The sequence below is a fragment of the Gopherus evgoodei genome, chromosome 1 (assembly GCF_007399415.2).
Source record: "Gopherus evgoodei ecotype Sinaloan lineage chromosome 1, rGopEvg1_v1.p, whole genome shotgun sequence".
Lineage (NCBI taxonomy): Eukaryota > Metazoa > Chordata > Testudines > Testudinidae > Gopherus > Gopherus evgoodei.
Window position 1 is genome coordinate 256,054,284 of NC_044322.1, and position 21,697 is coordinate 256,075,980.

General features: G+C 41.2%; 1 protein-coding gene across 4 annotated transcripts in view; it reads left to right on the forward strand.

Moving 5' to 3' along the window:
- DNM1L (dynamin 1 like) overlaps nucleotides 1-21,697 on the forward strand; it is a 57,851-nt gene that overhangs the window by 12,990 nt on the left and 23,164 nt on the right. For 2 of the 4 annotated variants that reach the window (XM_030543637.1, XM_030543658.1), the window contains exons 2-7: nucleotides 4,711-4,858; nucleotides 13,350-13,388; nucleotides 14,618-14,664; nucleotides 16,169-16,240; nucleotides 17,460-17,546; nucleotides 18,692-18,854. In XM_030543637.1, the coding sequence (XP_030399497.1) occupies nucleotides 4,711-4,858; nucleotides 13,350-13,388; nucleotides 14,618-14,664; nucleotides 16,169-16,240; nucleotides 17,460-17,546; nucleotides 18,692-18,854 (556 nt within the window). The remainder of the gene's footprint in view (nucleotides 1-4,710; nucleotides 4,859-13,349; nucleotides 13,389-14,617; nucleotides 14,665-16,168; nucleotides 16,241-17,459; nucleotides 17,547-18,691; nucleotides 18,855-21,697) is intronic. The other 2 variants (XM_030543647.1, XM_030543668.1) reach the window with 1 other exon arrangement.

Below are 21,697 nucleotides of genomic sequence, written 5' to 3' on the forward strand. Positions count from 1 at the left end.
GTTAATGTCTGAAGTGAAATTAGCTGAGGGTGCAGTTCTTGTCTGAAAATGACTGTAAACTGGTATTGTAGGGTTTGTTTGTGTATCATTAGTTATTGATTGAAAAATTTTCAGTCTGAGGAAAAAGATATTTTTATCAGTCCTGCAAACTCATAATGGAATCTAAGTAAACCTGAGTCTAATCCTTCTCATGTAGTCTCACTCATAATAGAGATTCTGCAGAAGAAATTCTTTTTAACCACTACAACCCATCTGTATTGTGCAAGTGTGACTTAGGAAAGAATTTGGCCCTGCAGTTGGACCTTATGCTATGGGTGCACCCACACAGCAACTAGGAGATGTGATTCCCAGCTCGGGTAGATGTATGTGCACTAGTGCTGTTGGAGCTAATGCATAAAAATAGCAATATGGCCATAGTGCTGGTGACTGTTGTTGGCTGCATGTGTTCTCTGGCCAGATAGCCCATGCCACAGACTTTGATGGAATTGTCCACGAAGACCACAAACTTGGTTCAGTGGCAAAGGCGCTCCACCAGGTTTATTGTTAACGAAGCACAGTCCTAATGCCTTGGCTCAGTGGTTACAGGTACAATAATTAAGAGTAAGTTTTTGTCATGGATATTTTTAGTAAAAGTCACAGACAGGTCATGAGCAATAATGAAAAAATTACGGAAGCCTGTGACCTGTCCTTGATTTTTACTAAAAATTCCCATCACAAAATGGGTAGCCTGGGCGGAGGGTGTGGAGGCTGGGAGCTTCAGGGTCCCCGTCTGGTGGCACCACAGCAGCTGGAAGCTCTGGGAGTCCCTCTTGCTGCTGGGTCCCCCCTGCTGTCTGGAGTGGATGGGTGGGGAGTGGTCGAGGGTTCCCTTTGCTGTCCGGGAGCAGCAGATTCCCCTGCCTCCCATGGTGGCCAGGAGTGGTGGTGGTGTGGAGCTATGGGGGTTCCCTCTGCCATCTGCAGTGGCTGGGAGCTGTGGGGGTGTCCCACAGCTACCTGCCTCCGCAGGCACCAGGGGAGCCATCCGTGACTTCTATGGCTTCCATGACTAAATTGCAGCCTTAAGAATAATACATGTATGTTTGTTACAATGAACCAGCCCAGTAAGCAATGTGACTTTCCGCTCTCCCCTTGGCCAGACAAAAACACCTCCTCTGTGACTCCTCTTTTATACATTGATACAAACAAGTTACTTATTGCCTCTCTGATGTGGTTAGTTACCACCCCTTACCTTGTACATGTTGGTTTAATCAAAACATCTTTATCCATCACCTTGTCATCTTCAGGAGGGGTCAGTGTGTCTCCATATCATCTTTGGGGAGTGTATTTACACCATAACTTTGTATTGGGGTGTTCTGGCGTGATCTTCTGGAATGCATTTATGCAAGTGTCCAGTGCCTAGCACTTTTTAGGAGTGTTTGTGTTTTTGCAACACCAGCCGTGTTCTTGCCAAGTTCGTGTTCCGGACAGCGAACCTGCAAGCTGGCATATTTTGTAACAGGGCCCAACTTTGGTCATAGCCTGACTCTTGCGAACTTCGCTGTTTATAAGCAGGGCCTTAGGCTTTACAGCAAGTCTTATGTATCCAGGCTCTTTTCTACAACAAATAACATGGGCGGCAGTTTGGGCTAGCTACCTGAGTACAGGCCCTTCTGACCCCCAGCTACATACTCAGGCTGCTTATGTGAGCTGTCATCCATGCTATTTTAGCCACACTTCCACTTGTAGGCACTAAGATGAGCAGAATGTGTGTGTGTGTGTGTGTGTGTGTGTGTGTGTGTGTATATATGTAGGTGTACCCTATATCTTTACTACAGAGTTAATGTAAATATCTATGCTCAAGTTAACTCCTCTTGAGTTAGCCTGGTTTGAGTGAGAGCATCCCTCCTGCAAAATAATACTGGAGCTACACAGAAGGGGGGATGTGACCTACTGATGAGTTGTACTAACTCCAGCTGTGTTCTGTTATCTCCTGGTGGGCCAGCCAACTTGAGTTAGAAACAACATCAGACACAAGGATTTTTGTTTGTGGATAGACTTAAGCCAAGAGCTGCCTGTTTCTCAGTTTAGCGGTGAAGACGTCGGCTGTGGATTGACGAAAAGAAATAGAATCAAGTCATATTTTCTAATTGTTGGCTCTGTAGAGTTGCTTGGGGAGAAAGTCATTAAAATGTACAAGTCAGAAGATATATCCGCAACTCATATAGGGAACAGATCTATGGAGTGAGTGTGTATTTATGTAGTTATTTTTTTAGAGTGAGTCCACATTCCAATTCAGATTATTTCGGTGTGATTATTTTGGACTTATTTTTCATCATCATGTAACTCCAGCTGCGGTTTGCAAATCTGACAGCAGCGTAACTTTTAGTGTGGTTTTTAAGTCTTTCTCTATTTGTTGATAAAATAGCTCTCTCCCTCAGCATGAAGCTCTTATTTTTTTTTTTTAAATTAAAGTTTAGGCAATGTTCCTGTTGAAATTCTGAGTAACAACTGAAGGGTTTGGCCCTGTATGCTTGAGGAGGAGGTGATACATTCTAAGGTTGAAGCCTTATTCATAAATATTCTCTTTAATTCTCTCTTGCTGTGTGTGTTTCCTTTAGTGGGGCAGATAGTGATTTGGCTGTCTTGTCCCATCACATCAGTAAAAATCTGTTACTACTTTGCACTTTATAAGTTAACCCCTTAGCAAGTCACTTTTTGATCCCATTATTTTATCCTCCTTTCAGTGTGACACCTTAATCTGCCTTTGTAAACAATGATATGGTTAGGTTCATGTCCTCCATATGGACATGCCACAGGACTCTGCTGCAGTCCTCCATACCGGTTCTTGATTTTAAACTATTGTTAAAGAAGCAGCTTTCTACCTGAAGATAATGAAGGGTAGCAGCAGCTAATCTTGAGAATAAGACAATTTTTACTAAATTGTATATACTATTTTGACTTAAATAGTGCCCCTGTGACAGTGTACAAACCCTGCACTGGAAAGGAAGGGGGTAAGGAGCTACTTTGGGCCCAGGCAGCCCTGCCCCACCTCACCTGCAAAGCATGCATGGGCTGGAGGAGGAACTTAAAAGAGGAGCAATCAGCTCAATAGTTGGCTGGCAGAGGTGGAGAACTGACCTACACCCTGATCTCTTGGGAAGGAGCACTGCAGGTGCTGCTACTAGCTGTACCACCTTTGCAAAACCTACAGAGAAGGGACTTGCAGCTCTCGGAAGGTCTGAGACTTTCTGATTTCAATTATTTCATATTTTTACTTTATCCATTGGTAAAAGAGAGATTTGGTAGAAAATGATCCAGGGAGGAAAAACAGCAGTCTAGCACTTGGAGTAGCAGGACATAGCTGCTTACTATTGGGCCTTGGATTGGAACCCGGTGTAGAGGGTTCCATAGAGCTAGTGTGTAGCAGGTAGACATTTCCATATGCTCCGTGATTATTAAATAACTACCATGATGGTGGGTGATAATATGGGCACTCAATAAATCAGTGATTGCCAAAGACCTTTTTAGCTTCCTGCCTTCTTTTCTTATTCCCTCAGCTGCAAACTACAGAGAAATTGAATAGTGTAGTATGGTTCTATTAAAACAAAACAACTCCCCAAACCAAACCTGTCAATCCAGAATTGTAGTGAATTGAGGTAATGTACCCAGGCTTAGTAAATGTTAGTAGATGATTAACAAGGTATTTCCTCGAACCTGTATGTATAGGATATTTTTGCCTGTCTCGTTACACTTCTACAAACCTCTTATACAAGTTCTGCAGAGGGAAATGCCACGCAGAGGGAATTTAGGATTGTGCAGTCTTGGAGCATGTCTACACTTACCTCTGCAGCAATCGATCCAGCAGGGTTCGATTTATTGCGTCTAGTGGTGATGTAATAAATCAACCACTGAGTGCTCTCCCGTCGACTCTGGTACTCCACCAGAGTGAGAGGCAGAGTCAACGGGGGAGCATCCGCAGTCAGCACTGCGATAAGTAGATCTAAGTACGTGGACTTCAGGTATGTTATTCAAGTATCTGAAGTTGCGTAACTTAGGTTGATCTTCCCTTCCCTCCCCACCCCACCGGTGTAGACCAGGCCTCAGTGAAAGTATATCTTAACTGCTGTGTTGTGTCAGCAGCTGCTGGTTGATTGTCCTATAGGCAAGATGCATCAGCTTTGCAATCCGTGGAGTTATCTGCCAAGAAGTGTACAATAGCTGTGCAAAATTCTACTTGGGGTACTTGTTTTCATGTGAAAGATTTACTGTATCGATGTAGAAAGGACAAGTACCCAAATGCAAAACGTCTTTTTCAGTGACACTTGAATGTTTTCGTCATGGTGTAGCCAGGAAAATTAACTCTCTACTATACTGTTATTCATTGTAGTGTTACTGTAAGATGTAACAAAATAGTCACCCCAGAAGATAAAAAGAATATAGAAATTAAAGTATAATTAAACAACTTTTCAGTTATTTCCAAAAGCTTGTTGTGAAGATTAATGTTCTTAAAGTGGTTTGAGATCTCTGGATGGAAAGTGCTAAAAAAAAAAAAATGCAAAATATTTTCTTAAGCCCAGTAAGTTCCTATTTCAAGGTTGGTGAAACAAATGAATACAATCTGTGGAGGCATTTGTTTTCCTTTAAAGAAAATAAATTATTAAAAGGTTAATATTACAGCATTGCAATAATAGGTATATAAGAAAGTCACAGATGTGTTTCAATTTTCAGAGCAGTGGAAAGAGTTCAGTGCTGGAAAGCCTTGTGGGGAGGGATCTACTCCCAAGAGGTACTGGAATTATCACCCGGAGACCCCTTATTCTGCAGCTGGTGCATGTTTCACCAGAGGATCGTCGGAAAACATCTGGAGATGAAAATGGTAAGAGTGATCCAACTGGGATTTTAATCTTCATGTTTATGTAGTTGTCTTTAAAAGAAAATACCTCGTGATATTTCTATCCTTTCTCTGGGAAAAAAAACCACCAACTTTTTTTCTTATTTCTCTGAGGCTTATTTTATACATACAATTGTGTTGAGAAAACATAGCCACTGTCACCACCTGTGCTACCCATACAACAGAAGCTGCAAAAGTTCTGGCAGTTAGGCTAATTGATTTTTTCAATAGTTTTTCTGAATTTCATATTTTTAGTCTTACCTTTGTTCTCTCCCTTGTATTCAGTGAGCACCTGTGAGAAGAGATTATTACGGTATCTGACTGGTAGTGATTGCATAGGGTGTGCAGAGCATTTTTGCTTATGTTCTATGTTCCTGCTGATAAATAAAACCTCCCCAACAAGTGCATGACTGTAGAGAGGAGTTAAAGTATGTATGTACACTGGAAAAAATAGTTGGCTGGGGATGACAAAAACAAACCTTCATTAGTTTAAAACTTAATTGGAACCTCCAGTGGCTTATTGCTATCATTTTACTAAGCAGTATTGAGAAATTCTAAGCCATAGAAAAGCAGGATGATTTAGATTATTCTAAATCTTATCTAGTCTAAAGCTTTAGTCTCTTTTAGTGGCGACTCCTTACCCGTTAGCAGATCAAGAGTGTCACCTCAATTGCCTGCTGGAAGTTGGAACAGTTTCACTTTGCATGAAGTAATACTCTTAGTCTATGTAAGAGTGAGGCCACTAGAATTAATCAATCATAGCAAAAAATCTTTCCATTTAACAGTGAAAACACATACACTTCTGATGGCATGATAAACTTAAATATATATATACTAAAATTGTTACTTTTTCCTGAATTTAAATAAAGTTCCTTTTAAAACCTTTAGTTCAGAACAGATTCCTGAAAATATTCAATCAAGGTTCTAGAAGTCTGTTACTTGTTTTGTTTTATTAATATACTTCTTGTATCTTTTGGTTCTTGAAAAATTACCATTAAGCACCGGAGAACCTTGAATGTGTTCCAGCTCCAAATGCCATTGTTCCTGAAAGTGACAGAAAACACAAATCCAATGTATAAAAGTTAAAAGCTTTTAACACACAGCACAATAAACTAATTGACAAGGATGGACTCTGAGAGGTATATGAATATTAAAATAGAACCATAGAACACATTTGGTTTCTTTAAAGTATCTGTGAAATTTAATTTCACATTGTGTTTTATCTGAACTTAATGTTTTGGTACCCTTTGAACTGCTTTCACCTCATGCACTGTAGAATGAGATGCATGCTAATTACTAGTTTTTGTCCTAATCTGCAAGATTAAGGGTAGAAAAGATGGTTTTGTAGACTAGGACAGAGTATTAGGAGTTTGTAGGCATCTCTTCTGTTCTCAACTCTGTCACAAATTTCCTGTGACCTTGGGCTTCAGTCTTTTCAACTATAAAATGGGGATAATGGCACCTACTGCACAGGGATGATGAATAAATAAATATTTATGGTATAAAGCCCATAGAGATCTTTGGATGAAAGCCACTACATATGTGCCAAGTTGTATATCTATATTTTTCATTTTCAGAGTAAGGTAGTCTCATCTGATTGGAATGGACAGAGCTTTATGGCTTCTATCAGCTAAGTTAAAATTTCTTTACCAAGGTGCAAACAAACTGCACGGATGCTCCAAGAAGCAGGGACAAACACTAAAGCAAAATACACAGACGCTTTTCAATAGATACCTTTCTTTATGGGTATGGCCCTATCAAATTCACGGTCCGTTTGGTCAATTGCAAGGTCACAGGATTTTAAAAATAGTAAATTTCATTATTTCAGTTATTTAAATCTGAAATGTCACGATGTTATAATTGTAGGGGTTCTGACTCAAAAAAGGAGCTGGGGTGGGCAGGGTGGGTTGCAAGGTTATTGGTGGGAGGGGTTGTGGTACTGCTACCCTTACTTATGCATTGCTGCTGACGGTGGCCCTGCCTTCAGAGCAGAGTGGCCTGAGAGCGGCAGCTGCTGGCCAGGAACCCAGCTCCGAAGGCAGAGCCACTGCCAGCAGCAGTGCAGAAGTAAGGATGGCTTGGTATGGTTTTGCCCCCCATACTTCTGCGCTGCTGCCTTCAGAGCTGGGCCCTCAGTCGGCAGCTGCCCCTCTTTGGCTGCTCAGCTCTGAAGGCAGCAGCACAGAAGTATGGGGGGCATGATATGGTATGGTATTGCTGGCAGGGTGCTGCTTTCAGAACTGAGCGCCCAACCAACAGCCGCCAGTCTTTGGCCACCCAGCTCTGAATGCAGCGAAGAAGTAAGGGTGGCAATACTGTGACACATACAGTGGTGAGTTCCAGCCGGTTCGCGCTGGTTCTCAGGAACCCATCGTTAAATTTAGAAGCCTTTTTAGAATTGGTTGTTTCAGGAAAACCGGTTCTAAAAATGCTTTTAAATTTAACAAAGGCTTCGGCAGCTGTCCACCTGGCCCCAGCTCACCTCCCCCTCTCCCCTGAACGCTTCGTGCTCCTTCTCCTCCCCCTCCTCTGCTTCCCGTGAATCAAATGTTCGCGGGAAGCCTGAAACAAGGAGCAGGCAGGTAAACTGGGTTGGGGGGAGGCACGGAGTGCGCGGCCCAGTCTGGCTCCCCCTGCCCCTGGCCCCCGGCTTGGGCTGGTCCTGGCCGAGTGACCTCGGCTCGGCTCAGGGAGTCTGGGCCCCATGGCGCCGGTCCCGGTGCCCGCCTGGCCTGCCCGGCTCTGGGAGTCTGGGTGCCGCAGCGCCGGTCCCAGTGCCGGCCGAGGGCTCCGGCCTGGCTCAGGGAGTCGGGCCCCACGGCGCTGGTCCTGGTGCCAGCCGAGCGGCTCTGGCCCGGGCCTCAGGCAGTGTGGTAAGGGAGCAGGGAGGGGATGTTTGGTGGGTTTTGGGGAGGTGGATAGGGGTCGGGGCAGTCAGAGGGCAGGGAACAGGGGGAATGAATGGGGACAAGGGTCCCGGGGGGCAGTCAGGAAGGAGCAGGGGTTGGATGAGGTGGTGGGGGGCAGTCAGGGATAGAGAGAAAGGGTGGTTGGAGGGGGCAGGGGTCCTGGAGGGCCATCAGGAGTAAGAGGAGGGGTTGGATGGGGCGGCAGAGGGCAGTTGGGGGATAGGGAAGGGGTGTGGATGGGACAGGATCCTGGGGGTGGGGTGTCAAGGAATGTGGGGGGGTTGGATGGGGCAGGAGTCCCGGGGGTGGGGGGGCACGACCCCCTCATGGGGTGAGGAGGAGGGAACCAGTTGTTAATATTTTGGCAGCTCATCACTGGACACATACCACCCCCCCTAATAATCTTCCATCCCCCCTGCAACTCTTTTTTTGGGTGAGAACCCCCAGTTTGAGAAATGCTTGTCTCCCCCATGAAATCTGGTCTCTTTGTGTGCTTTTACTCTACACTATACAGATTTCATGGGGGGAGACCAGATTTCACGGTTGTGACGCATTTTTCATGCATTTGGTAGGGCCCTATTTGTGTGTTAGATATAAGTGCATAAACAACTGTCTATATATATATAAACCTATATGTAGCTAATTACGATTATCAGGCTTGTCTTTTTTTCATTCCAGCTTCAAGGACTAAAATGACATGACATAAAGAATAACCATATGAACTTTATCTTTACATAGTGTCCTTACGCATAGTTGTCCTATAATAATTTTAGGGATTTAGAGAAATTTCTTTTTTGGAAAAAATAACTTGTTTTGCTTTCTTTTGAGTATTTACATAATTATATACAGCAGTATATAATTACAGCCAGTAATACTGCAGTCTTTCCTAAATGAGTCAGCATGGTCTGTTGTTTCTCATACAATGTCAAAGCTGCCTGCTGTCAGAGGATCTGTGTTATTGATATTATAAAGCAAACACTGTTAAGGAGATGAAGTCCAGAATTTGACCTACATTTAAAAAAAACCAAAAACATTCTGGCAGGTAATACCCTCTGGAATTTGAATTGTATGTGTAATTTTGTCACCAAACCTAGATTATTAATATGAAGCTGTCATGGTATAATTCCCCACTCTGAACCTTAGCGTCCAAAAGATGGGGTACCAGCATGAATTCCTCTAAGCTCAATTACCAACTTAGAACCTGTAGTGCTGCCACCAACCAGGAATTCCAGTGCCTGGTACACTCTGGTCCCCCCAAAACCTTGGCCGGGGACCCCCAAGACCCAGACCCTCTGGATCTTAACACAAGGAAAGTAAACCCTTTCCCTCACCGTTGCCTCTCCCAGGCTTCCCCTCCCTGGGTTACTCTGGAAGATCACTGTGATTCAAACTCCTTGAACCTTAAAACAGAGAGGAAAATGCACCTGCTCCCCTCCTTCTCAATCCCCCTCCCAGACTCTTCCTGAGAGAGACAGTAATCCTAACACAGAGAGAAATTAGCCTCTCTCTCCCTCTTCCCTCCTTTCTCCCTACCAATTCCCTGGTGAATCCAGACCCAGTCCCATGGGGTCTCACCAGAATAAAAAAACAATCAGGTTCTTAAACAAGAAAAGCTTTTAATTAAAGAAAGAAAAAACCGTGAAAATTATCTTTGTAAATTTAAGATGGAATATGTTACAGGTCTTTCAGCTATAGACACTGGGAATACCCTCCCAGCCTAAGTATACAAGTACAAATTAAACTCCTCCCAGCCAAATACACATTTGCAAATAAAGAAAACAAACATAACCTAATTCGCCTTATCTACCTAGTAATTACTATTCTGAACTTATAAGAGCCTATATTGGAGAGAGTGGAGAGAAACCTGGTTGCACGTCTGGTCCCTCTGAGCCCCCAGAGTGAACAACAACCAAAAACTAACACCACACACAAAAACTTCCCTCCCTCAAGATTTGAAAGTATCCTGTCCCTTGATTGGTCCTCTGGTCAGGTGACAGCCTGGCTCACTGATCTTGTTAACCCTTTACAGGCAAAAGAGAGATGAAGTACTTCTGATCTATTAACTCTTACTTATCTGTTTATGACAGAAGCTGAATGACAACATATGACAAACACCAGTGGGGGAGAGGAGTGATTTGATGCTTAATTTATTGGCCCTCTAATACTGTTCCCTAACAAATGCTATTCTCAGAATTAAATGTGTTCCCGCTGACATCATTGTGCTAGTGCATATGCAGAATTATAAGAACCATTTTAGCTTTGAAATGTAGTGTGAAGGTTTTGTCAAATGAACTAGGACAACTTGGTAGTTCATTTTTAAAATTCCAAAAATAGTGCAAATAATGGATTATTTTCAGAATAATTAGAATTGTATTCCACTTGCTAATAAGATGAAAGTATATATTTCTAAAACTGATGTATAGTAGTTGTGTATGTGTATACAATACTGTTTGTAAATAAATCTAAGGACAGTTGCATATCTGAACCCTACACGTCTAACTCTGAAGTGCATTTCATGGAACTAACCCTGGGGCATTTGACTAGTTGATTAAGTTGGTTACAAGTTAAAGTGCCAGGTAATGTCATAGGCTAGCTACCAATTTTACAAGTCCAGCCCATAATATCACAATCCCCAGACAGGGCATTGGATAGCGACATATGACATTTTTGCAAGAATGCTGGATAATCAGGAATGCTAGACGTTTATTGTATAATAAAGAAGGATTTCATATTATCCACAATGGTTTAACTGCTCCAGTTATTCCAGCCTAGTAAACTTGGTTTCTGTTTCAGAGCTCTTGTGGAAATCTGTTTTTCAAGCATATTTTAGCATCCGGTCATTAAATAAATTGACATATTTGCTTCCATTTTTTAAAAAATACACTAAACTTGCAGAATTGTCAATAAAAATTACTAGCTTGGGCAAAAAATATTATAGTTCACCCCTGATTTGAATTAATTAGAATGAGGAAAACAAACTTAATATTTGCCTATCAAAAACACAAATTATCCCTAAAGGAGGGGAGATTTTTCTGCTAGTTGAATCTTACACAAGAAGTCTTCAGTTTCTGCACCAGTGCACTGTACTATTCTGAACATACTGTTAATGAACTCTTCATGCTCATAAACATAAGAAGACATAATGGTTCCTTGTGCTCTCATTTGAATGCCTCCTTGTGTTGTGCTGATATTGACTTAACATTTTAACACGAGCTTTATTCACTGAAGCTTGTATATAAATCATGCACATCTTGGTTCCAAAAGTGAGGCTTTATACATATGTTTTTATAAACAGAAATTTATCTTCAGCATAGGTATATTCACCCAGAAAATTCCTCCCTTGTTTTGTAGTTTAGAGACTTCCGAATTGTCACCTATTGTACTTGTTTTCAGATCTTAATATTATTGTGCCCAATACTAGATTGTTTTTCAAAAAGAAGTTGAAGGTAAATACATTGACATGACAACTGTACAGGAAATTGGAAATAACCTCTACTTTCCAGTGATGCTAATTTCATTTTGATATCCTTTGACAAGAGTCAGTGTGATTTACCTGAAGAATGAGCCTGTATAATTTTTCTCTTGAAGAAGCCTACCTACTGTATTTGAGTTTGATCCTCAGCACTCTGGTAGGGAGGATAAGTCTAAGAACCATGTAACTGTCAATGTTTCTGATTTTCTTTTGTGCCAGACCAAAGAGCAACTATTTTTTGAGTCGCTTCTGTGCATCATGAAATCATACTGCTTCACTGAAATGAAGGGACAGTAAATACGATTGCCATTCAGTAGAACAGAATTTGAAGCTTCCAAAGAGCTTCTAACCCAAAATACAGAAAATATATTAACTAAAGAGAATAGTCTACTCCATTAGAAGTGAGGGAGTAAGCACTGTATTTTCACATCATCATATCTGACAGAGACACAATCTCCATAGCTCTCATTTAGACTGAGATCTGAGAGGGGTTCTTGGTTTGATCAGAGCAAATACCTCATAATAGTTCTGTTTGTTGATAGTCATATAACATGTTCATGGCATGCATTGTTTTCTATTGAATTACAGGACAAAGAAAACAATTGAGAGAGCTCTGTTAAATTTCTGCCCCCATTAATTATTAAATTGGCCTTGCAGCTAAGAATCATTTTTACAATTAAACTTCATCCGTTTTGTGGGAGGATGGGATAGGGGAAGAGGACGTATGATGGATCAGTTTAGTAACCTTTACTGTTTTAATATTTGAGGTGGGAAGTTAAATGTTGCAGTCTAACTGGACAGTTAATATAGAGCCAGAAGATAGGAGCAAGAGTCTGAATCTAGAATCTGAAGTTTACTAAAGCAACATTATTTTATCAGCTTTTCACATCAGTACCTCCAAATATAGGACCTTGTGATATTTGAAGCAAGTGCTGTTTATATCTCAGTAGCAGGCAGAAGCCCCAGTCAGGTTTTGGGGCCCCCTTTTGTAATTGGTACAAGCACAAAGGAAGACAGTTCCTGCTGCAAAAAAACTTACCATCTAAAAAGACAAAGGGTGGAGTAACTGGTACAGCATCTTCAGAGTGTGGCTGGGCATGTCTCTCTTTTGTTCCATTTCTTTATTTTTGTTTGTTATAGGGTGGAATGAAGGGATGAGTAAACAGGAACAATAATGTCTAAATTTCAGATAATAAGAAGTGGTCTACTGGTGTTTAGGGACTGTAAAGTATTGGAGAGGGAGAGCTGGGAGACCAGCTGGGTCTCTTCATGCACGAGTGGTGCTACTTGTTACTGTTTTGGGAAGTCCTTGCTGTCCCCATCTCAACCTAGACTATCTTGGGGTTCTGATGGCAGCATTTTATGACCCTAGTTGGCTTCTTCCACTCCCAGTAGAGGATGGTGTGAGGAAATAGCCTTCTTAGTGTAAAGGCAGTTACAAGATGTGGATAAACTTTGTTTTTGAAACCTACATTTTTAAAGTCTAAATTACCTGGCACTGTTTCTTCTTAAATATAATCTCAGATTTCTGGCCATTGTATTCTGCTTATTTTAATTTTCATGAGTTTCTTATTGATGTGCAGGAAGTTGTCATGCATAACTGTGATTTATGCAGCAAAAAGTTAATCTCTCTACAGAACATTAGCCATCTCCAGCAATGTGTAAAAAAAAACACAAACACATGTTAAATCCTTGTTTTCAAATAGGTTTTATAGCTTATCCAGGGTGAGAGATGACTCTCATCAAGGGAAGTCCTAGATTGCTCTATTGAAAAGGGCATTGTTTTGTGTGTTCTGAAATCAAAATACTTCAAAACAGTAATTCTGAGATGAACATCAATAATAAAGACATCACATAAACGACATGACAATATATTTGATTAATAGGTATCATTTAGTGATGAGTGTTCAAGATCTGTTTACAGTGTATTGTGATAATGCATTATGCATTTTCATTAAGAATTGAATAGCTTGCATGTCTGTTTGCATGCTTTTATAATCCCTCTAAGTCTGGTACAGAAAGGTAAAGAGAATGCTATGTAAAACTTAATGGCAAGTACTAAACTTTATTCAATGCTGTTTCTGTTTAACTGCAGACCCTGCTACATGGAAAAATCCAAGACACCTTACTAAAGGTTTCTTTTAGCCACTTGTTTGTTGTCCCTACACATTATCTGCATGTTTATGTGTTCTAACTACCTGTTTTCATGCTACTTTATTGCTGACTGCACTTTTACTTTAACACACTGCCTACTGTGTTGACTGATGGTTATTTTGGTCGGTTTTATGGCTTTTTTTTCAATTTCAGTAATTTCTGTCTTTGCTCTGCATTAGCATCTAAGGGATGGATTTAACTTTTCTTTTGCGATGTGTTGCTTTATCATATAACTTTCATAACATTTTAGTTACATAATGTGTTTTTAATATGTATAGGTGAGTTTCTTTTGGGACTCGTACCAGAATGAGACAGTTTGAATGGTACTTACTTTTAGATAAGCAGTATTTGGATGAGCAAGTAGTAAGCAGAGTTCTTGTTGGTTCCTTTCTAGAACTGATTTCTGTATGGAGCAACTGTGAATTTCTGAAATGCAACATCATTTAAAAAAATGGAGATCTAGTTGAGGGAATACAGATGTCTCCAGATGTGACTAAAACTTACTTTTTTTAGTAGGAGCTTGCACTTAAGTACACTCAGTAACAGAAGTGGCCACTTCTGTGATTCCTTTGCTAGTTTTGGGCCTGTCCTAAGAAGCACAGAGTATTGTCAGCCAACATTGAAGTCCATATGGCTAAGGATGCTTGACCTCTGGCAGAATTGGGCTTTATAAGACTTCTGCCCCAAGGTTTCATTGTTAAACAATACATAAGTGTTCTACTTAATTTTTTTTTTTTTTGCTTGAGCAGATTTTTCTAACAATTTCTTTCAGCTGTAATCTGATCTCTGTACAGTGCACTATATGTATGCTTGCTTGTATGCAAAAAATGATGTTGCAAAATTGTTTTTTTTCAGTCACAAACTGATCTTTAAATAAGCAGGGCATTTCTGGGGACTTCTAGGATAGGAAAATGAGTCATTCTTTTAATCAAATCCATTATTCAGAGAGTGGAAATTAGGCAACGGATCTACAAATTAACATTTGAAATGAGATGCAGAATGTGAAGTATATGTATTTAAAGCCATTTAATTTCTTACAGTAGGAAGTAGATTAACGTTTGCATTTCTACTGCTATTTCAAAAGAAAATGTATATTGGTTTTCAACAAACTTCATGTGAAAAAGACACGAGGATACTTAGGCTCTTAGTAGGGTGTCCTTGAAATGAAACTTTTTTCCTCTCTAACTCATGTAATGGTTTTGTTTTCAGGGATTGATGCTGAAGAATGGGGTAAATTTCTTCACACCAAAAATAAGGTATGTTTATTGTGGAGTGACAGTAGCTCCTTCATAGTTAAAGTGAGGTATCTTTCCATTATAAGCCTGAAGTTCAATCCCAACCCTTTCTCCACCATCAGCTTCCCCTAAAAGGGATGAATTCCACATGCTACATTTCATGGCAAGGTAGAACTTTTTTTCTTGAGAAGTTTGTGGGTTTTTTAAGTTCAGAAAAGGAAGTTTAAAGTTACGGTGTCTCTGGGTTGTTTCTCTTCTACAATGCTTGTCCTCACTATATTGGCTTGAATGGCTAGGCTTTAAAAATTCCAAATTCGTATGTATTGTTGGCTTTGCTTTTAGTGTGTTTTGGTGAAGCATTGAGTGGAAATTACAAAGTTAAGTACATATACCATCACAAATTGTTTTTATTACTCCAGATTAAGATAGTCAGGGAAGGAGTTAACTAGAGACTTACTGAGCAGAGAGATAAGAGGAAAGTAGTGGAAGACTGTGGGAGGAGGATTGAAAGGAATAGAAGGAGCTTCCCCAGCCATGTGATGAACAGTGAAGGACTGTAATGCTTAAGAGTCTTCCTGTGTTAAGGACAGTTTATCTCCCTTGGTTGAAGCAAGCCATCCTTGATTTGATGACTTGCTTGTTGATTTTGATTTGGATCTTTTTGGAGTGGGTTGAAGAGGGCCCCAGTTTTGACTCCCTGTACTTTGGGTCAGGGAGAAGAAATTTGCTGTGAAGAGATGTGACAGAATGCAGTATTTTGTGTCATTGTGTTTTTTCCCCTCTTTGTGTGTTGCTTGAAGCTATGGCTTAGGCCACTCATGTAGAGGAGTCTTTTCACATGTTTATAGAACACTATTATGAAATTATTTTTGAACTATTAGTTGATTTGCTGTTGATGCCAGACTGTTTCTACAACTTTTGGCAAAGCCAAAGATGGAGACTGATAGGGGATACATACAGAGATGGGGAGCCAGGAAGGACTGAAGACTGGATGACATAGCTCTGTGCTACCTAATTTTGAACTGGTCTTTTGTTTAAAGAAGGAAGAGTGGTTGCAGAATGTGGAGGCAGACCAGGGAAGATTGGCAGGGCATGTTGGCAGGGGGCAGAACAGGGTACCTGAAAGATACAGAGGGCAACATGTTGTTAGTGTATCCTACTCATGATAAAACTTCAAAGACAAAATTTTATTAGATATAAAACTAATATAGTTTAAACACTTTATTGTGGATAAATCTTTCCCCTTGATGAGATCTTGGTAACAAGTAATAACTCTTGCTGCCCATTGTAACAAAAGGCGAATGTTATTACTCAATAATGAGTTTTCAGCTATTAATGTTTACGTTGATAACATTGTAAAATAGTGCTGAAGATGATTCTTGCTTTTTATGTGCATACTTACAGTATTTATCACTTTGTTGGCACGAAGAACATTTTGGTGATATATAGATCTCTCTCTCTCTCATAGATATATGCAGTAAGTACATTGCTGTCTGACTTTGTTACTTTTGCTTCTGTATTTCAGCTCTATACAGACTTTGATGAAATTCGACAAGAAATAGAAAATGAAACAGAGAGGATTTCAGGAAATAATAAGGTTGGTATGAGATGAACTCAAACTCTAGTTCACAGAATATCATTCCTTACTGTCATGGGGTACTCGATGGTGGCACCTCTTCCTGGCTTTTCTGGGGATTAGCTCTCTTTCAGGTTCGACACTTCTCTTTGCAGGGTCTCAGCCTGTTGTCTTCTCTCTCGCTGTACAGCCCCTCCCTCACTCCAGGGACTGCAGCTTCCTCTTTGTGACTCAACCCTCCTGCCAGGTCACTATGTTGTTTCCCCTTCTGGGGTATAGAGTCACAGTGGACTTGCTGTCCAGGCAATGCCACTCCATCGGTGCCTGGTAGGGGAACCAGGCCTTCTCACAACTCTGGGTTCCAGCCCAGGGACTCTACACCACGTAGCCAAGTTCTGCTCATTCCCTTTTCTCCGTGGATTGCTTCCTACTCATCTCCAGCAGGCTTTCTTCTCTGCCCATCTCTCTGCTAGGTACACCCTTCTTTCAGGGCCAGGACCACAGGATCCTACTCTTTCCTTAGGTTTCCTCCCTTCCTCTCTAAAGTATGGAGGGTTGCTGCAGCCATTTTCTGCTCAGCTGAATGCCGTCTTCCAATCAGGAATTGCTTTGGCAGCCTAACCTCTCATGTATGGCCACTGATTGCCCCTTTCTCAGCTTCCTTGGCCCTTTTGGGGCTGACATCGGGCAAACACCCCATCCTACTTGCAGAAAATCTGGTGGTTAAACATTGGGAAAGACTCATACAACTCTGGTGTACAGTAAATAATGTAGTGGATCCACTAGCACATGTAGTTCATAGGTCTGAGGTGACACTAACACTGCTATGAAATGATTATGCTGGCAGAATTCTGAGTATCAGACTTCGCTTCAAAACTTGTTTATGTAGTAGTGCCACAAGTGGAAGTGGCCTCCACCTCTCTAGGTCGAACCCATATGGTGTTTATATAAACAGCTTTATGTATATGTATGACACTTTGTTTAGCTTGTAAAATCAGCAGCCATGTTTATGTGCCTATGTGCCGTGGCTGACATTTTTTTTTATCCATTAAGTAGGAGAAAGTGGGATTGCATGCACTCAGAAATTGGTTGATAAACTGACTTTATTTCTGGACAAATTCTTGTGTAGAGGTCTCTGGTGCAGGAGTTTAATTTTAGTAAAGAATTGGCTTTCTGAGAGGTATGTCTAGGTAAACAAATCCTCTAACTCTAATTCTTGGTGATTTTAATGTATTTCTAGGGGATCAGTCCTGAACCTATTCACCTTAAAATTTTTTCACCGAATGTCGTCAATCTGACTCTTGTGGATTTGCCAGGAATGACAAAGGTAAGAGACTGAATTTTACCTTTTGATTTGCTGCAGGTAGATTATTTTTGAGGGGCAAAATTACCTCTGTTTTGACCATTTTGTACTATTTGATAAATCATCTAAGATTCCCTTTAAAAACAGAAAATGTTATTGTTCATCAAGTTGAGTAGCAATTCTGTATAGCTTTGAAATGAAGTGTCCCCATCTTATGATTAGAATTAGGATCTTTGGTAGTGCTGTATACTGAGGGGAGAGGGTTTTCTTATAAAGATTATGTCTACACTGCAGAAAACAAACCACAGCAGCGAGTCTCAGAGCCTGGGTCTGCATACTTGGGCTTGCACTACGACTCTAAAGATAAACATGTAGACATTCTGCTTGGGCTGGAGATTGGGCTCTGAAGATTGGGAAGGGAGTTGGTCTTTAGAGGCCGAGCCAAAATGTCTACATGCTTATTTTATCACTACAGTACAAGCTCCATGAGCCCATGTATGTATTTCTGGGCTCAGAGACTTGCTGCTGTGGGATTTTTTTTTCTTTTGCGGAGTAGATGTACACTAAGAGGCTTGGAAATGTTGTGGAGGCAGCATGCTTGGCTAATAGGAGAGGTAGCACTTTAGTGTCAGCAGTAACACCTGTAGTTAATTAGGTAAGTATTGAGCAGAATCAAAATGACACCTCCCCATCTTACAGAATTGGCGATGCTTGAAGAATTGTGTAAAGCAAGGAAACAATGGAGGAAACCCTCTGAGCTCTGAAGGACACACAGAGTGCCCTGAAGGGGAGGAAATATTCAGGTCCCATATGAAAGTTTTTTATTGAACTGTAACTTTTTCTACAGGAAGGGAGCTATTTTCTGGGTACCCAATGGCAGTTAAGTGCGTAACTTCCCTAGACTTGCGGTGCAGGTTAGGGGCAGAACTGCCATTTGTTCCTTTGAAAATCTCCTCAAAATTAACATAATAAGCTGGAGTATTTGGTTTGGTTCTCACTGTGCACTGTTTTCATGTTTTTGTACTTTTCTTATAGTATCTTCATTAACCTGGTTTCAAAGTCCAGAGAAATTTGATTTTATATTGTTGTGTTTTTTTTATAGAGAGAAGTGTATAATTTGCATTTGCATGATTCATTCCCCCCTTGAGTTCTATATTGTTTCCCTTTAGGTACCTGTAGGTGATCAGCCTAAGGACATTGAACTTCAAATCAGAGAACTAATCCTTCGATTCATTAGTAACCCAAATTCAATTATTCTGGCAGTCACAGCTGCCAACACAGACATGGCTACATCAGAGGCACTTAAAATTGCACGGGAGGTAGATCCAGATGGTAAGCAGCAAGACATACCGGAGCCTGCATTTTAGCATTTCTCTTAAAATGGATTTTCCTAGGAAAAATAGGAATCAAATTGAAGTTCTGGAGAAAATGGTATTTGTTTTTCATACTAGTGGGTTTTCTTAGGAAACAGCTGTTATATTTTAACAAATAACATTGTCCAATTGTATCTTGTGTGATTCGGAAGCTGTTAACAATGCTGAGATTAATTAAGGGCCTGCTGGCTCACAGGCAAGGCCAGTCCAGATCCTGTTACTCTTCTAATATGGTCATGTAGTCCACTGCTCTTTACAAAGCAATATAATTGCATTGAAGAAGGCTGCTTTCATGAGAGTTGTCACTGAGTATGACCTGCTCAGGTGATTATAATTTTGGAGGAATAAAATGTATGTCTTGTAGCAGGGAAAATGCATACTTCTACAGTTAGTAATTGGCTATTGCATATGGTTCTGTTCTAGTCTCAAAAGGGAGAAAATACATTTGGAAGCATTGGTCTTCAGCTACTGCCCACTTCAGTGCTCTGTATTTGTCTGGCAAGTCTGCTGATTTGAACTTCTTCTGAGCAGTGGATATACACTAATTTTATATTTATGTAGTGACTGAGCCAAATGAGTCCTAAAGCACTCTACACACTTGCTGACTGTATGTATGTGAGAATCACTTTCACAACCACTGAAATAGCTAAAAGTATTTTATTTACTTGAACCTAGAGGAGAAATATGTAGAGACAGTGAATCTAGTTACTCAAGTTAAAATTATCTGAAGACACTGGGATTAACACCCTGTCATGCAGTTGCCTTACCTGTCGGTGTACCAACCTGCCTTGGTTTGCCCTCTTCTTCAGGGCCCAACTCAAAGTCCCCAAACACAGAGCTGAAGTTCACAACAAAATTCTTCTCCCTTCTCTCTTTCCTGTTCAAGGGTTTCATTTATTATCAAACAAAATATATTCCATGTTTCACCCTTCTAATGTGGCTTCCCAAGTACTTTTCACCTTGGTGCCTGGGATTTTTTCCCTTTCCATTGTGTCAGGCACAGGAACGTAGTCTCTGCTTGGGCCTCTTCAGGCAAAGGCCCTCAAGGTGTGTCTACATGGATTAAACACATCCATCTGGCCCATGGCAGCTGACTTGAGTTTGTGGAGTTTGGGCTAAAGGACTGCTTAATTGAGGTCTAGACATTTGCGCTCTAGAACCCTGCGAGTTAGGAGGGTCCCAGGGTTCGTGTTGCAGCCCAAGCCTGAACTTCTACACTGCAGTTAAACAGCCCCTTAGCCTGAGCCCTGCGAGCCTGCATCAGCTGACATGGGCCAGATGCAAATGTCTAATTGCAGTGTAGACGTACTCTCAGGGGCTCCATTCGGAGGTCCCACCTTCTTAACCCCTTTGAAGAACCTCCTCCTAGGTCTTTCCTTGAACTAGGGCTGTCTGACGGGGCAACAGATCCTGCTTTTTATTTATTGCCTTGTTCATATGATCAGGCATATAACCCTAGGACTACTTTCAATAATTCCCAGCCTTAAAGGTTTGAGGCCTGTACCACGTTTGCTGGTCTGCAGCTATTATTATACGTCCTTATTCTTCCAAAAAGTTCTATAGGATTTTTTTTAATGCATATCAGTGGTCAGGACCTCTGATCTGCATCCATTTGAAAGATGGCCCTTACAATAACAGCTCAGCGATAGCTAACGCAGGGCTGAGATGCTGATTCAGTATAGATTTGGGGCAGTACTGAACACTGAATTATCTCTTCCTGCAGCACCTGGTTTGTCTGCAGTAGCCTCCTATGCCAATACTTACCCAGTCAAACTGTGCTTAGTTCACTAGGTTTCAGAGTAGCCGCCATATTAGTCTGTATCCACAGAAAGAACAGGAGTGCTTGTGTCGCCTTTGAGACTAACACATTTATTTAAGATGTTAAGGCTCCAAGATAGTGTAAGTTTTATTTGTTTCTAAAGCATTTCATGAAGTAAGAAAATCCAGTATATCTACACAGGTTTCTTTCCACATTTGGATCTAGAGATGTTCATATCCAAATATAAAGTTCTTATTTTCCTTGAGAAACATCTGATCATATACTTTAGAAACTGGTTAAATCTGTTTCATTGTGTACAGAATAAAATTAATAGTTTTTTTTCCTAGCCATTCATATAGTGATAGTGTTGCAAGTGTAGGCCTTGTACAACTGCAAACAAGTCAAGTCTAGCTCCAGGTATATACCAGGGCTCTCTTCTTTCAGCTCACACTTAAAACTTATAAGCTTGTGAGCATAGTACTTCCTGTTCTCTCTCACTCTAACTCCATCTCAGCTGGCATAGTGCTCCTGTCACTGACGTCAATTATCTGAATTTCCAGCCGGTGCACAAGTCAAACCTTATTTTCTATGCAGGTTACTAGAGCTCCATGGAGCCTAGAATTTGCTGCTCATAGTTCTAGTCATCTTGTTCTGACCATTGCGTGGAGCTTCTTGAATACTCTAAAGCAGGGATGGGAAAACTTTCTGGCCCAAGGGCCACATCTGGGTATAGAAATTGTATGGCAGACCAGGAATGCTCACAGAATTGGAGGTTGGACTGTGTGTGTGGTGGTGGGGGAGTTGGGGGAGAGCGGGGGGGGGGGGGAGAGGACTCCAGCTGTGGATGCAGGCTCTGGAGTGGGGCTGGAGGTGCAGGAGGCTGCTCTAGGCTGGGACTGAGGAGTTCAGAAGGCAGGAGAGGGATCAGGACTGGGGCAGGTGGTTGGGGCACAAAAGGGGGTCAGAGGTGCAGGCTCCAGGCAGTGCTTGCCTCAAGGAATTCCCAGAAGCAGCAGCATGTCCCCGCTCCGGTTCCTATATGG